The 17226-nt window shown below is 53.1% G+C and overlaps 1 protein-coding gene across 1 annotated transcript; it reads right to left on the bottom strand.

Moving 5' to 3' along the window:
* Positions 1-397: 397 nt before the first annotated feature.
* LOC102287875 (leukocyte immunoglobulin-like receptor subfamily B member 3) lies at positions 398-8088 on the bottom strand. Its single transcript, XM_070387218.1, is given in 15 exon segments — positions 398-1762; positions 1764-1817; positions 2747-2799; positions 3081-3118; positions 3198-3240; positions 4246-4362; positions 5635-5937; positions 6150-6461; positions 6677-6817; positions 6820-6978; positions 7120-7324; positions 7327-7358; positions 7361-7405; positions 7577-7612; positions 7763-8088. Coding segments are annotated over 15 exon segments (1665 nt in total). The 5' UTR covers positions 7797-8088; the 3' UTR covers positions 398-1669.
* Between the last annotated feature and the right edge of the window lie 9138 nt (positions 8089-17226).

Below are 17226 nucleotides of genomic sequence, written 5' to 3'. Positions count from 1 at the left end.
AGCACAGTAAAAGGAGGCATGCCTGTATTCTTGTGATTGTATATGTAACGTCCAGGAGCTTAACTGTGCCTGGTGGGGGTTAAGGAAACAAAGCTCTATTTCCTCCTGGTCTAACACTGGAAATCTGAAATGCACTTGATTTTTATATATTGAGTAAACTCAATGATATCAGATAGATCCTTTTCAAATCAGAAAAATAGATTCTTATTTAACATAAAAATAGATTTCTAGTGCAGGTTTTAAAAGATGCTTTGATAAATGATAGGAAATTCCCTTCCCTTCTACTTACGACTTTTTCATTATAAATTGGTGGTGTATTTTATCAGAAAACTTTTCATCTGTTATCATGATGTTTTAAAATTTCTTCTTTTAATATTTGAATTGTATTGATGGATTTTTGTGGATGAAACCAACCACACATTCTTGAAAAAAAATACGTGCATGTGCGTGATATGTGTTCCATTTTATTTACTGATGAATCCTCTTTGTGAATGTTTGTTTAGGAAAACAAACCAGGGAAAAAGAGCTTCCTGAGATTTTCCCATTTTGTAGTTTCCATGTCACCGTTTGGTCTCAGGTTTTTCTGGCGCAGTGAAATGTTTTGTGGAGTGTGCCCTTCCTTCCTTCTCCCCTCTCTGCGTAAGCTGGTGTAAGCTCGGTAGGTGTGTGTACGAGTGTGTGTGTTTCATGAGTGCCCACGTGTTCAGATGCATTCACCTGTGAAACTCTCTGGACTCAGAGTTCACTTTAACATATAGGACAATTCAGATTTTCTGTTTATCCTTATGTCCATAATTTTGATAAATTTTATTTTTGAGGCTTTTGGTCTGTGTCATCTACATTTTCTACTATAATAGCATAAAACTGTCCTTCGATGAGGTGTTTACCTTTCTAAAGTCTGAAGGACCTGCCGTCGTGTCCTGATGGCGGTAAAGCAACACCTTCTCTCTTTCTGACTTGGTCCTTGGGCCTAGCATGTGTGAGTGTGGTCCACGCCCTCAGGGACGAAGCTTTCTGGCTTTTCTGATTTTCCTCTCCTTGTTTGTCCTCAGTGGTAGCTACCCTTGTCATTGTTGTTTCCCTGTTCCTCCCTTCGTTTGGAGTAATGTGCTGACCTTTTTCAAAATCACTGATAATTGAGAGTCTGTTGCCTTCTTTATAAAATATGAGGATATTAATTATCTTTTTTAAGGAAACTGAAACATGCCTTTCAGTTTTTTAGTAATCTGTTTATTTGTGGCTGTGCTGGATCTTCCCTGCTGCGAGTGGGCTCTCTCTGATTGCAGCGAGTGGAGGCTGCTGCCTGGCTGTGCACGGACTGCTCACCCACTGGCTCTCTCGAGGAACACCAGAGCTTCAGAGGAAGCTCTGGGCACCAGGGCTTCGGCAGCTGCAGCGCCCCTAGGCTCAGCTGTCCGGCAGCAAGTGGATCAGACCCATGTCCCATGCATTGGTTGGCAGACTCTTAACCGCTGGGCCACCGGGGGTCCAGGATGCTGTTTCTGAGTGTAGAACCAGTTGACCCGAAAGGGTCCCCGGGGCTCCTGGTGGTCTGTTAGGAGCCCAGGTACTGGCTGCTGGTGGTTAGGTGGTGTCCATTGCTGGCAGCTCCCGTGCCTCCTGGGGTCTGAGATCTGTCCCGGGAGCCTGGGGTCGGGTCCTTCCTGGGCTAGCGAACGGCGAGAGCAGCGTACTCACTGGGCTCTGCTGGGGGCTCCCCTGACGGGGGAGCCAGGGGTGTGGTCGTCCCCCTTCTGACGGTTGAGTGGTTTCAGCTGGGCGTAGGTCACGTCCTGGGGGGCTTCAGATGTGGCAGCCTGCGGAGGGGAAGGTGTGTGAGATGGGGCGCCTGAGGGCCTGGAGAGGAGGGACCCATCTGCTGTGCATCTGTCCATCCTTCCCAGAATCCCCCCGACTGGGAGGACAGGGGGTGCCTCCCGCCTTAGTGATCTTGGGGGCTCACAGGGCGCCCGTCCCCTCCTGGGGGCCTGCCTCCTGTTGTGCTGGAGGGAGGCAGTGAGGCAGGACAGGTGCCTCCTGGGCCCTCCTCCAGCCAGCTCCCTGCTGTGCCCAGAGGAGGTTTGGTCAGGCCAGGTCTCTCTCCTGATGGAAACTCCAGGGGCCTCCTGTGCCCAGGAGCCTCTGGGTGCTCTGTGCAGCCCTGGTTTCTGTCTGAGCCCGGACCTCTTGCTCATCTGGCCTGGCACACAGCCATCTTCCTGCTAAAGCACGTCCCTTCCACCTCAGGACCTTCCTACCGAGTGTGCCCGCCCGGAGCGCCCAGTCCCGTCTCTTGATTTACTTTCCTTGTCAGCACCTTGCATTCTGGGACTCCGCCAGCTTGTTGGCGTGGGGCCCCTCTCACCACGAGCTGAGCGCCTGCCGTACCTGCAGGACCTGGGGGGTGGCGCCCGCTCTCCCGCGCCCTTTGCTGGGGGGTGAAGGAGGGGGGCTGGGCCGTGTGGGCCATCCACTGATGCACGCATCCTCATGAGACCTGGGGCTGCACCCCTACACCAGAAGGTCAGCCAGAGGACACGGAGCTGAGAAAGGCGCCCCGAAGGAGGGGCCATGAAGTCATAGGGCAAGGGGAGGGTGGGGTCACAGCAGGACCCAGGGATCCGGGAAGGAGGGGTGGGTGGGCAAGGCTGGAGCTGGGGTGTGAGCACAGCAGCGGCCGCTCATGCGCTTGGCTGAGTTTGGCCACAGGAGGTCTGTGGTGGCCAAATGGGAGCAAGGGTCTCACCCGATGGTCCAGCTGCAGCCCCACCTCAGAGTGTGTGTCGCTCATGGCAGCATCTGCAGCAGAGCAGAGGGCACTGCTGGGCGGGGTTCCGAGAGCCTCAGGGCTGGAGCCCCCGCCCTGCATCCCGGTGGGTGCTGTGTGCTCCCCCACCCTTCTGAGCATCCCCCCCCACGGCCTCCAGAGGTCTCTCTGCACCCTCCCTACCCTGCACCTGGGGGAGTGCTGTGTGGGGTTTCAGTCCCCAGCCCCGGTACCCCACCCTTCTGAGTGTCCCCCCCCCACTGCCTCCAGAAGTCTCTGTGCCCCCCGTGGGGCTGCCGCCTCTCCTGCTCACAGATGGCCTGGTCCTGGGAGTCTGTGGCTGGGCTGGAGCTGAGGAGGAGACACTGTGTCAGGGGGAGAAGGTGGGGTGCTGTGGGTGGGGCTCTGGGGGTGTCAGGGCGGGAGTTACCTGCTCTGCGGGCCCCTGTCCTCGGGCCCTGGGTCTGCGGCCCCTGTGGGAGGTCGGAAATCAGCCTCAGCCTGGGCTGGGACCCGGGACAGAGGCTCGGCCCCGGGGACGTGGTGCCCACGCCCTCCACGTGGGATTCAGGAGGAGAGAAGGCAGCCTGGGCTCGTGGTGTGTGTGTCAGTTCGTGACATTGAGAAGGAGGGGAATGGCTTAAATGAGTGCACGTGGGTGACAGTGGGTGTTTTTTTCCACTAGATTTTCAGATTTGAGATTCTGGAAAAATTTTTAATGAAATATCGTTGATTTGTAATATATTAGTTTCAGGCATACAACATATGATTCAATGTTTTTATAGGTTATACTCCATTTAAAGTTATTATGAAATAATTGCTACATTCCCTGTGCTATCCAGTATATCCTTCTTGTTTATTTCATACACAGTAGTCTGTGTCTCTAGTCCACACCCCTCATCTGCCCAATCCCCCGGTAACCATTAGTTATTTTTCTGTATCAAGGACTCTGTTTCTGTTTTTCATATATGTTCCTTTGTATTATTTTCCAGATTCAGTATGTACCAATGCTATCATGAAGCGTTTATGTTCTCTCTGAGTTATTTCAGTAAGCGTAATACTCTCTAGGTTCATGTGTGCTGTTGCAAATGGCAGAGTTTCCTTCTTTTTTATGGCTGAGTAATATTCCATTGTATGTATATGTGGATACACACACACACACACACACACACACACACACCACATTTTCTCTATTCATTTCTTGCTGGACAGTTGGGTTGCTGACATATCTTGGCTATTGTAAATTGCCTACATGAATATTGGAATGTTTGTATCTTTTCAAATTAGTTTTCATTTTATTGAAACATATAGGCAGCAGTGGATTTGCTGGATCATATGATAATTCTGCTTTTACTTTTTAAGGAACCTCCATATGGTGGGAAAACATTTTTAAGCTGACTGTTCCCATGTCCTTGGTTTCCCTCTGTCTGATGCCCTAAGGCCTCCAGGGGTCCAAGTCACCCCGGTTCCCTACTCACGTGACTTCCTGCATCTGTCCTGACCCCGGTGGTGGAGGAAGAGGAAGAGGAGGACGAGGAGCAGCAGGACGAAGGTCACTGAGACCCCGATGAGGACACTCAGGTACCACGTGAGGCCTGGGGCACCAGAGACGCCTGAGTGAGCCAGGGGTGCCGTTTAACTGGGCACCTGCTGTGTGCAGACTCGTGCTGGGATCTGTGCGTCCATCTCCAGCCCACCCGACCCATTTATAGACGAGGAGACTGAGGCCCAGAGAGGGAGATCACTCAGGGGCCCTGGTGACCCAGCCTGGAGGTGGCAGAGCCGGGACTGGAACCAGGACCGTGGGCGCCCTGAGCTCCTCCTGAGCTGGCCCCCAGGAGGACACCAGCTTTCTGCTCTGGGGGCCCCTCACCTGCAGGGGGCTGTCCGAGGGTCTCAGCTGGAGCTGAGGGTCCTCCCTTGTCCCCTCCCCTCCCCCACCTCAGAGGGGGCAGGGGGAGGGGCAGGCTGCGTGGAGGGGCCTCTGGGTCCTCCCCTCCCTCCCCACACGCTGCAGTGGAGGGCACAGATCCCCACAGTCACCTCCTCGGGGGCTCCCTGTGCTCCTCGTCCGATGCGGGTCACACCCAGGTCAGAACTGAGGAAATCTAAGATCTGGGGCACGGGTCTCTCCTTTTACACTGGGAGAAGCTGAGGCCCGCACGGGGGGTGGTGACGGTGAGGGAGTCCACATCAGAGTCTCCAGAGGCGCCTGAACCGGGGCATAATTCAGCCCTGCTCCTCCCCAGACCCGCCACCACCTCCCCAAGAGCCTGCTCCCCTCTCTGCAGTTTCTGACTCCACTGAGGGGGGAGCTGATGGAACTGATGCCTGGAGGCCCCTGGGGGTCAGGAAAGGGGTGGGGGCGGGGCCGCTTTCCCCCTCCGCAGCCCTGCTCCCCCAGCCTGGGCCCCCCGACCCCTGGCCCTTCACCCAGCAGCTCAGAGCCCCTGAAGCCTGTGTTTCCTGTTGATGACCTGAGAGGGTATTAGATCTTCCGGCTCCCACACTGCCCTGGGCTGGGCTGTCTCCCCTGAGCACAGAGCCCTGAGACTCCATAGGTTCGGATCTGGGTCTGTGGCTGGGAGAATGGGACCTGGGAGGTTGAGCCCAGGAAGGGGTGCCCTGGGCTGACCCGGGGTCCCCACCTCACTCCCCTCTGCCCTGCACGGCCCTGTGGCCTCCCGAGACCCTCCCACTGCCCACCTGCCCCTCCGGGACCCCAGTGCGGGAGGAAGGGGCGGGGCGCGGGCTCCGAGGCCCCTCCCTCAGGGGCCCCTCCCTCAGCGCCCCCTCCTCCACCACCGCCCTGCGCTCCCAGGGCAGAGCCCCGAGCTGCTGAGTGAGACGGACAGACTGGGCCTCACCTGAGACCACGAGCACCAGGGGCTCACTGGGCTGTGACAGCAGGTAGGGGTCTGTGCTGAGTGAGCCGTAGCACCTGTAGGTGCCCCCGTGGGCTGAGGTCACAGGGCTCAAGGAGAACTCGGCCTGGTACCGCCCGGCTTGGTCCTGGGAGCGCAGACGCAGGGGGCGATCGGCTGGCCCCTCCTTGGACAGAAGGAAGGTGTCCGTCCTGTTTCCTGACTGACACAGCAGGGTCACAGTCTCCCCCGGGGCCACCGAGGGGCCCGGCCGCACTGAGAGGGAGGGTCTGTCTCTGAGCCATCCTGCAGAGAGGAAGGGGGTGCGGGCGCCGGGCCTGGTTCTGAGCGAGACTCCGCGGGCCTCTCTGGCCCCTCAGCGCTGTCTCTGTTTCTCAGAGTCTCTCCCCTCCCCAACCCCTGTCTCTCTGTCCCTCCCCGGGACCCCTTCCCCTGGTCCCAGCATCATCCCTGGGGCTCCCCAGTGGGGCCTGTGCAGAGTCTGGTCCCCGACTGACCCGCTGGCTCCTCTCCTGCCACCAGCAGCTCCAAGGGCTCACTGGGCGCCGACCACTTGGAGGAGAGGCCGTGTCCACCGTAGCATCTGTATCGGCCCCCTTGGACGGTGCCCACGGGGCCCAGGGGGAAGTCGGCCTGAGAGAGCCCCTCCTGGGGCCTCCGGGCAGGGCGCTGGGGGAGGTCCTGTCCCCCCTCCTTGAACAGAGCAAATCTGGCGTAGCTGACATCAGAGCGGCACTGGAGGGTCAGGTTCTGTCCAGAGGTGATGACAGGGCCCTGCGAGGTCAGGAGGGAGGGCTTCCCAGACAGCCCTGGGGAGAGACACGCGTCGGTTGTAGGGACCGCTTCCCCATGAACCCCCCTCTCCCGGCCCGGCCCCAGGCCTCGCCGTGTCTCAGTCTGTGTGTCTGTCCTGTGAGCCCCACGCTCCTCTCCCCACCCTCTCACAGGGGCTCCCCTGGGAGCAGAGACCCCAGTACGTTGTCTTGTCTGCACAAATGTATGGGGTCAGGATGGGATTCCTCACCTGAGACCAGGAGCTCCAGGGGGTCGCTGGGGGCTGACCACACCCGGGGGGTGTGCCTGTAAAAGCTGTAGCATCTGAACGTCCACCTGTGCCCGGGGGTCACAGGGCCCACGGGGAACAGGGCCTGGGTCTGCATCTGGGCATTCGCTGTCCATCCAGGGTCCAAGAGGACTTGTCTTCTCCTTCCTTGGTCAGAAGGAATCTGTTAAATCCCTGATGGGAGCCACACTGGAGGGTCACATTCCCTCCCGACGTCACCACAGGGCTCGGCAGGGCTGAGAGGCTGGGTTTGCCGTAGGGTCCTAGGAGAGAAGGAGGCAGCTGGTTCCGTGGGGCCCCCACCCTCTCCCCCCCCCCTCCCCAGGGCTGGGCTGTGAGAGGGACAGCCCCTGAGAGCAGACCCCTCCAGAGGGCAGAGCCCGAGGCCCTAGAGTGTCCCTCACCTGTCACCACCAGCTCCAGGGGGTCACTGTGCTCTGACCAGCCAGTGCGGGTTCCGTAGTAGCACTGATAGCTCCCTGCGTGGTCCTGTCCCATGTGTTGGATGGAGAACCTGGCCTTGTCCCCGGGCTCCAGGGGTTTCTGTCTGTCCCAGAAAACTGGGTTTCCCTCTTTATCCAGATGGAACTCCTGGGCCCCCAGGGTCCCCCCTGACACCAGATGGTCACGGGGCTCCCCCAGGGACCACAGAGCCTGGCTCAGCCCAGATGGTGGGTTTGGGGAGGGTCCCTGGAAGGAAATCAGAGGCGGGCTCACCAGGCGTCCCCCCAGGCCCCGGCTCTCAGCCCAGACCTCCCAGACTCCCCCTCCGTGAGCCCCGAGCTGCCCTCCCCCTGCCCACGGCCTGGGGGTGACCTTGTCCCCACGAGAGGAGGGAGCTGGGCCCTGGGACAGACTCACCGGCCTGCACCTGGGTCCTCAGGCCCACACTCAGCCCTGGAAGAGAGCGCCCTGTGAGAGGTGTGCCCTCAGCCCTGAGCAGCGCCTCTCCACCCCGGGAGCCTCCTGGGCCCTGGGGTCCCCTGATGGAGCAGGCTGGCTGGGGGTCCCTCCAGACCAGGGCTCCCCCTGCCCCTCCCATCTCACCAAGGCAGAGCAGGGCAGGGAGCGCGGGGGCCATGGCGTCTCTTCCCTGCGGTCCAGGCTGTGAGGATGGAGGAGACCTGGGTGTCCTCCGGACAGACAGACCACAGGGTGTGTCCTCTCTGGGGCTGGGGCTTCCTGTCACGTGGCTGTCACATCAGTGTCCCCACAGGAAGGGGAACAGCCTCTTCTTGAAAGCCAGGCGTTGTTCCTGTGACAGTCCCAGTGTGTTCCTGAGACACCTGTTTCAGGTGTGGTCAAGCAGGGCATGTCCTTCCCTCTGAGAGCCTCCCCTCGGGGTCTGCTTCCTCCTCTGCCCACCCATCAGCAGGTCCCTGGGGTCCTCACCGTGGATGGGGTCTGCAGGCCCTGGAGATGCTTTGGGGAGGATGCTGTCTCTTGCTGCCCACAGGGCTCAGATACCCAGAGACACAGTTTTTTTAAATTGCTGGATCATTACTTTACAATATGGTGCTGGTTCTGCCATACATCAGCATGGATCGGCCATGTGTGTCACATGCCCTCCCTCTAGAACCTCCCTCCCCTCTGGGTTGTACAGAGCCCTGTGTGAGCTCACTGAGTCACAGGGCACACATCCCCCGTGGTCTGTTTTACACGTGCTGGTGTGCGCATTTCCATGCTACTCTCTCCATTCGTCCCACCCTCTCCTTCCCCTCTGTGTCCACAAGTCTGCTCTTTATGAGGGACAAACGATCAGAGTGTCCCTGGGCTCAGTGGAGTCCATGTGGCCGAGAGCCCAGAGGAGGCTTCAGGGAATAAGGAAGGAAACTGACTCCTCCACTGCCCCGGGGTGTGGGTTTCCCCCATGGCAGCCCCCTTCAGGGCGTCTCTCTGTATCGCATCACCGTCCAGCCCGCCTTCCTGGGAACAAGCCCCTGGGTGCTTCCTGCCTCCTCAGGGCCCCGGGGTCCTTGGGCACAGTCTCCTCCCGGTCTTGTCGTCACCTGCAAGCTTTAGGGGGTATTGATTGGGGTCAGAGCTCTCACTCTGTTGGAAAACAGATGCTCCTGTAAACGTGTGCCCGCTGCTCATGTACCTGGGGGGGCGGTGGTGCCTTTCTCTGCACCTGAGGTTCCTCCTCTGCCTGTTGTCCCAGACCCCAGCCCTCAGAGGGGCTGCAGGCTCTTGCTGCCGTCGTCATGGTCAATTTCCAGACGAGGTGACAGCAGGAGAGGGTGGATGTGAAGGGCTGCGGGCTGAGACTGCACCAAAGGGGGTGAGTGTGGTACCCACCCAGAGCCTCCTCTGCTTCCTAACACTGAGACGTGCTTGGAGAGTGTTTCTGAAACATGTAGCCACAGACAAGGGCAGAAAGAAAGTTCCCCAAATGGAGGGGAACCACAGCAAAGCATGAGAGGTAGGCGGTGTGGCCCCTGGCGGGGATCATCTCGGGGTCAGAGGAAGGTTTCCACCCATGTGGACACACAGAGGGAACCATGGTCACAGAAAAATAAAGGGAGGCAAGCATGTGGATTATTTTGTAGAAGAACAGGTGGTCACTGAAAAGAGGTGAAAATTTTCAACGTGAACAATCCAGTAGATTCAACACGTTAAAAAGTCATGCAGCCAAGAAGGCAGCTGAGCGGCCCCGTATGAAGTCGGAGCATAGCATTGAGGAAATGGTCCAGAGTGCAGCACAGAGTGCAGACAGGGAGATTCAGGAGAGGCGGGCCTGTGCTGAGGGCCAGTGTGGTATCTGTCGTAAGTGTCAGATGGGAAGACGCTCACGACAGACAGCAACGGCTGAGGAAGCAAATAACGGAGCCTCCTTTACTGATGAGAACCGACCTGCGAAGGGCTGGGACTCATGCATGTGCACGTGACACCCGAGGGCCGCCCTGCTGGGCTCCTGACTGAGACTCGGTGCTCATACTTAGGGGCCCGGGCGGGATCAGCGGCCAGGGATCCAGACACGGCACACTTGAGCTAAAGACCCCACACCCTGCAACGGAGAGCCTGTGTGGGGCAGCAACGTCAACAATAGGTTAATTAACTACATATTTGTAAAAGTAAAAAAAAGTAACATCTGTATCTTGACCTTTCATAGTAAACTGAGAAACTGAAGGTTAAATTTAAAAAGTATTTCGCACTGAATTATACAATTTGAAACAGTTAATTCTCTTTTAAGTAAATTTCAAATAAAAAAAGGAAAATCAAGGCGGACTGGACTGAGGCCCTAAAAATGTCCTGAAACTACTTCCTGTGGAAAACGCAGATTATCAAGAGAATGACCAGCCCACAGGGAGCAGACTGCCCCCTACCAAAAGGGGGCGCTAAAGGATACTGGAGCCATGCCGTCAGGGAATTAACCAGGAAGAGTTCCCCCTGAGTCGGAGTACTTGCAAGGGGCAGAAGTGAGAGCTTCATGCAGAGCACATCCCCAGCTTCCAGGAGGTTCAGCACCGCCTCCCGCTGTGGGCCGTGCCTCAGCCTCAACCCGCCAGGTCCTGAGAGAGGAGGTGGGCTCTGGGGGCATGGGGCCCTTAACCTTGACAAGCGTTTTCCTCTCCTAGTACTTGAGTCACACGCTGGATTCCAAATAGAGTGTTCTCAAGCAACTTGTTAAAAAGAGAATGAGGGTGAGAGAAGGCATTTCCAGAGGTGCAAGTTCTTAGATATTGACTGTTTTCACACAGAAAGGGATACTAAGAGATGGCAGAGAGACAGTGAGATGCAACAGAGAGGAACACATGGCTGAAAATGAGCTTTGGAAAAGTACACAGACACACACTTGCACGCACAAACACACCCACACGTGTGCATGGAGAGAGACGTGCGCATGCCCACACACGTGTATATGAGTACCCAGAGTTCAGGTGAAGCACCGTTAGAACTTTGTCTTTTCTAAAGGAGGAGGAGAATGCATACGTGTTCAGAAATAAAAATGTAAATACGTATTTTAAGCACGAGAGCAAGTGCCTAAAATGAGCAATGGAATAACTCCCAATGTGCCTGGTGTAATTAAATGAAAGAAAAGCTTTTCAACTTTACTGTGGTATAATTGACAAAATTGATGCTGTAAAGAGCCATATTGCATAGGAACCTGGAATGTTAGGTCCATGAATCAAGGCAAATTGGAAGTGGTCAAATAGGAGATGGCAAGAGTGAACGTCCACGTTCTGGGAATCAGCGAACTAAAGGGGACTGGTCATCTAACTCAGATGACCATTATATCTACTACTATGGGCAGGAATCCCTTAGAAGAAATGGAGTAGCCATCATGATCAACAAGAGAGTCCGAAATGCAGTACTTGGATGCAATCTCAAAATTGACAGAATAATCTCTGTTCGTTTCCAAGGCAAACCATTCAGTATCACAGGAATCCAAGTCTGTGTCCCAACCAGTAACGCTGAAGAAGCTGAACGATTCTATGAAGACCTACAAGATCTTTTAGAACTAACACCCCCCAAAATATGTCCTTTTCATTATAGGCGACTGGAATGCAAATATAGGATGTCAAGAAACTCCTAGAGTAACAGGCAAATTTGGCCTTGGAGTACAGAATGAAGCAGGGCAAAGGCTAATAGAGTGTTGCCAAGAGAACGCACTGGTCTAGCAAACACCCTCTTCCAACAACACAAGAGAAGACTCTACACATGGACATCACCAGATGGTCAACACCAAAATCAGATTGATTATATTCTTCACAGCCAAAGATGGAGAAGCTCTATACAGTCAGTAAAAACATGACCAGGAGCTGACTGTGGCTCAGATCATGAACTCCTTATTACCAAATTCAGACTTAAATTGAAGAAAGTAGGGAAAACCACTAGACCATTCAGGTATGACCTAAATCAAATCCCTTATGATTATACAGACCTTTGTCATGGGAGGAGTGCCTCACGCCGGCCCCCAACACCTTATGATTATACAGTGGAAGTGAGAAATAGATTTAAGGGACTAGATCTGACAGAGTGCCTGATGAACTCTGGACTGAGGTTTGTGACTTTGTACAGGAGCAGGGATTAAGACCATCCCCATGGAAAAGAAATGCAAAAAATGGCTGTCTGAGGAGGCCTTACATATAGCTGTGAAAAGAAGAGAAGTGAAAAGCAAAGGAGAAAAGGAAAGATATTCCCATCTGAATGCAAAGTTCCAAGAATAGCAAGGAGAGATAAAAAAGCTTCCCTCAGCAATCAATGCAAACAAATAGAGGAAAACAACAGAATGGGAAAGACTAGAGATCTCTTCAAGAAAATTAGAGATACCAAGGGAACATTTCATGCAAAGATGGGCACAATAAAGGACAGAAATGGTATGGACCTAACAGAAGCAGAAGATATTAAGAGGTGGCAAGAATACACAGAAGAACTGTACAAAACAGATCTTCATGACCCAGATAATCACAATGGTGTGATCACTCACCTAGAGCCCCACATCCTGGAATGTGAAGTCAAGTGGGCCTTAGGAAGCATCACTTTGAACAAAGCTAGTGGAGGTGATGGAATTCCAGTTGAGCTATTTCAAATCCTGAAAGATGATGCTGTGAAAGTGCTGCACTCGATATGCCAGCAAAGTTGGAAAACTCAGCAGTGGCCACAGGACTGGAAAAGGTCAGTTTTCATTCCAATCCCAAAGAAAGGCAATGCCAAAGAATGCTCAAACTACCACACAATTGCACTCATCTCACATGCTAGTAAAGTAATGCTCCAAATTCTCCAAGCCAGGCTTCAGCAATACGTGAGGCATAAACTTTCAGATGTTCAAGCTGGTTTTAGAAAAGGCAGAGAACCAGAGATCAAATTGCCAACATTCACTGGATCATCAAAAAGCAAGAGAGTTCCAGAAAAACATCTATTTCTGCTTTATTGACTATGCCAAAGCCTTTGACTGTGTGGATCACAATAAACTGTGGAAAATTCTGAAAGAGATGGGAATACCAGATCATCTGACCTGTCTCTTGAGAAACAGGTATGCAGGTGGGAAGCAACAATTAGAACTGGACATGGAACAACAGACTGGTTCCAAATAGGAAAAGGAGTATGTCAAGGCTGTATATTGTCCTCCTGCTTATTTAGCTTATATGCAGAGTACATAATGAGAAACGCTTGACTGGATGAAACACAAGCTGGAATCCTGATTGCTGGGAGAAATATCAATAATCTCAGATATGCAGACGACACCACCTTTATGGCAGAAAGTGAAGAGGAACTAAAAAACCTCTTGATGAAAGTGAAAGAGGAGAGTGAAAAAGTTGGCTTAAAGCTCAAATTTCAGAAAACTAAGATCATGGCATCTGGTCCCATCATTTCATGGGGAATAGATGGGGAAACAGTGGAAACAGTGTCAGACTTTATTTTGGGGGCTCCAAAATCACTGCAGATGGTGATTGCAACCATGATATTAAAAGACGCTTACTCCTTGGAAGGAAAGTTATGACCAACCTAGATAGCATATTCAAAAGCAGAGACATTACTTTGCCAACAAAGGTCCGTCTAGTCAAGGCTATGGTTTTTCCAGTAGTCATGTATGGATGTGAGAGTTGGCCTATAAAGAAAGCTGAGAGCCAAAGAATTGATGCTTTTGAACTGTGGTGTTGGAGAAGACTCTGGAGAGTCCCCTGGACTGGAAGGTGATCCAACCAGTCCATCCTAAAGGAGATCAGTCCTGAGTGTTCATTGGAAGGACTGATGCTGAAGCTGAAACTCCAATACTTTGGCCACCTGATGTGAAGACTGACTCATTTGAAAAGACCCTGATGCTGGGAAAGATTGAGGGCAGGAGGAGAAGGGGACTACAGAGGATGAGATGGTTGGATGGCATCATGGACTCAATGGACATGAGTTTGGGTAAACTCCGGGAGTGGTGATGGACAGGGAGGACTGGCGTGCTGCGATCCATGGGGTCGCAGAGAGTCAGACACGACTGAGTGACTGAACTGAACTGAACTGAATCGACAAAAATTGTATGTGTTCCACATGCACAGCTTGATGTTCTGACTTTTGTCTATGCTGTGAAATAAGTACCGCAGTCATGCCAATTATAATTAGCGTGTCCATCAGCTCCTGTAGTTCACCTTGGTTTGTGGGTCTGGTGAGGACTCTTCTGGGCTACCCTCTGAGCAGGATTGAGTCTACAGTAGAGTACGGTCAGCTCTAGTCACATCGCTGCACATCAGGTCTCCAGAACTTACTCATCGGTGTCCAGGAAACTTTGTTCCCCGTGACCAGCACCTCCCCGTTATCCCCTTCCCAGCCTCTGGGGACTACATTCTCCTCCATTTCGCCGAGTCTGTTTTAGATTCCACACTCAGTGAGCTCCTGCTGCGTTTGCCTGTCTGTGTCTGGCTTACTTTACTCGGCATAATGTTCTCCAGCTTCACCCATGTTGTCTCAAAAGGAGGGATTCCCTTTTTTTAAAGGCTGAGTGAGACTCCATTGTGTGTGTGTCTGGCATTTTCTTTGTGCATTTATCTATCGACACACATCCAGGTTGTGGCCACATCCTGCTACTGGGAACAACGCTGCAGAACACAGGAGTGCAGATACGTCTGTGAGGTCCCAGCTTCTTCTTTGGATACATACCCTGGAGTGGAATTGCTGGGTCATGTGGTAGTTCTGTTTTTAGTTTCTTAAGGAAACTCCACACTGTTTTCCACAGTGGCTGCACCGACTGCCTTCCAACCACCATGCACAAGGTTCTCTTCTCTCTGCATTTTGGCAGCACCTGTCTTTTTCCTGTGAGTCGAGTGTCTGTAACACGTGCAGTGACATCTCACTGGCTCTGGCGTGTGATCCTCTGAGGACTGATGGATGCTGAGCACCTTTCCATGTCTGTTTGGTCATTTGGACGTCGTCTTTTGAGAGATATCTGTTCAGGTCCTGTGCCCATTTAAATACCGGGTTGGTGTTACTTTACGTTGAGTTGTGTGAGCTCCTTGTATATTTGAGAAGTAGCTCCTTATCAGATGTGTGGTTTGCACACATCTTCTCCCATTGCACCCATTGCCTTTCCTGTGACTGTTTCCTTTGTTGTGTGGGTTTTGTTTACCAGACTCCCCCTGGTCTGGTTCTGTCTTTGCTGCCTGTGCTTTTGGTGTCATATCCAAAGAAACCTTGTCCGCACCATGTCAGGACGCTCCCCCTGTGTTTCTTGTTCTTTCATGGTTTCAGGCCCTGTGTTTAAGTCTCTGCTGTGTTTTGAGATGATTTCACATATAGTATGAGCTGCGGGTCCCACTTCATTCTCCTGCCTGCTGTCATCTGGCTCTTTCAGCACCGTTTATTGAAGGGACTCTCCTTCCCCCTTCTGTGTTCTGGGCACCTTGTGGAAGATCAGTTCACTGAACCTCTTTAAGACAATTGTTTTCACTAATTAGGAACTCCTACATCTGCATTTCTGGACCACTGTCTCTTGCCCTGGGTGGAGTCACAGTGCCCCAATTCTCGAGCCCCAGAACTACTTTGTAGAATCATAGCTGCTTTTTTGTTAAACAGAGGCAAGACCTGCCGGGGAAGGGAAATGCGATTTATCCACATTCAACATAGCAACGCATGGTACTCTTTCTGAAACCTTGTGGTTCAAACTCCCAGTCCAGGGCTTTCTCCTGAATTCATTACCTTGAAGTCTGCAGTGCTATGATGTGGCAGAGATGTGGGAATGAGCAGTTTAGGTGGGAGGTTCATTTAACCAGTGAAGTGTGAGACTCTAACTGAGGGGTCCGTAAGAGCCTCGCTGGACCGGCTGGGCTCATCGTCTCTCCTGGACGCAGCTGGCTTTTTCTGAGGGTGGACGAGGCACCGGTTCAGCGGGAAGTCCTGGGGGTGTCTCCTGAACAGGTCTTGCCGCGAGGACAGACTCTGCTATGTCTCTCATGTGCCCTCTAGTGGCCATGGGCAGGATGGCTCTAAATGGAAGAAAAGCACCTTTCAAGGTACGAGAGGTGAAGCTAGTGGTAAAGAAGCCGCCTGCCAAGGCAGGAAACCAGAGAGTCGCGCGTTCAGTCCCTGGGTGGGGAAGATGCCCTGGATGAGGGCATGACAGCCCACTCCAGTATTCTTGCCTGGAGAATCTCATGGACAGAGGAGCCTGGCAGGCTACAGTCCATGGGTTTGCAAACAGTCGGACACGACTGAAGCACACACATGTCCCAGTGGTATCGGAGGGTTCTCTTTTCTCCACACCCTCTCCAGCATTTATTACCTGTATTTGTTGATATCCATTCCAACTGGTGTGTGGTGGTAACTCATTGCAGGTTTGATCTGCATTTTTCTAAATACTGACAGTGTTGAGTGTTGAGCATCTTCTCATGTGCCCGTTGGCCATCTGTATGTCTTTGGGAAAATGTCTGTTCAGTTCTTCTGCCCCTTTTTGATGGGTTGTTTGTTTCTTTGATTTTGAGTCATATGAGCAGTTCATATATTTTGGTCATATCATTGGCAAATGTTTCTACCATTCCATATGTAGTCTTTTGTAGTTGAAGGTTTCCTTTGCTGTGCTAAAGTTTATAGGTTTGATGAGGTCCCATCTGTTAATTTTTGCTTTTATTTATTTTGCCTTGGGAGGCTGATCTATGAAAATATTGATACACTGTATATCAAAGAGTGCTTGGCCCATGTTCTCTTCCAGCAGTTTTATGATGTTATGTCTAACATTTAGGTTTTCAAACCATTTTGAGTTTATTTTTTATATAGTGTGGGAGAATGTTCTAGTTTCATTGATTTACATGTAACTGTCCAGTGAACCCTCCCACCTCTTTGACCTGGAAATGAAAGGCCACCTTCACTCTGCCCTGCATACTGTGGGGCTGATTTCCTTGGTGCCCTTGACGCTCACACTCCTGGGAATCAGCACCACGGACAGAGGCTAGGAGGCCGCCTTCACTCTGCCCTGAGCACTGTGGGGCTGGTTCTCTGGGCGCCCTTGACTCTCAGGCTCCCGGGAATCAGCACCACGGACAGAGGCGAGGAGGCCACCTTCACTCTGCCCTGCACACTATGGGGCTGGTTCCCTTGGTGTCCTTGACTCTCAGGCTCTGGGAATCAGCACCACGGACAGAGGCGGGGAGGCCGCCTCCTCTTCTCTCCCTGCCCAGCTGGGTGACTTCCCCTTCACGTAACTCTTCTCACTATGAGCAGCCAGTGGGGACCAGTGAGCTCAGTTATACTTGGGACCTGAAGCCGACTCCCTTCATCCCCACCCCACCCTAGACCCTGTGGGAAACAACCTGTAAAGGTTTAGTGGGGAAGGGGGAGCAGGAGGTCACCCAGGACAGGAAAACTCTGTCTCCTCTAGGCTAGGAGGACTTGGTTACTCAGCGGACGTGGAACTCGGGCATGTGGGTGGGGTCTGCAGGCCCCAGCTGCTCCCTGGAACAAGGACAGAAGGAGGGTGTGGGGGTGTGTCTGGGTCTTCATGCTGCTTTTAGTTCCATGTCTTCCCTCAAAGCCCAGAACGTTCCACTCTTCAGTCCCCTCTGCACACCTAGCACTGCCTGGACCCTGGG

This window comes from Bos mutus, chromosome 18, assembly GCF_027580195.1.
Source record: "Bos mutus isolate GX-2022 chromosome 18, NWIPB_WYAK_1.1, whole genome shotgun sequence".
In the NCBI taxonomy this organism is placed as follows: domain Eukaryota; kingdom Metazoa; phylum Chordata; class Mammalia; order Artiodactyla; family Bovidae; genus Bos; species Bos mutus.
This window is presented reverse-complemented; position numbering and strand designations above follow the sequence as displayed.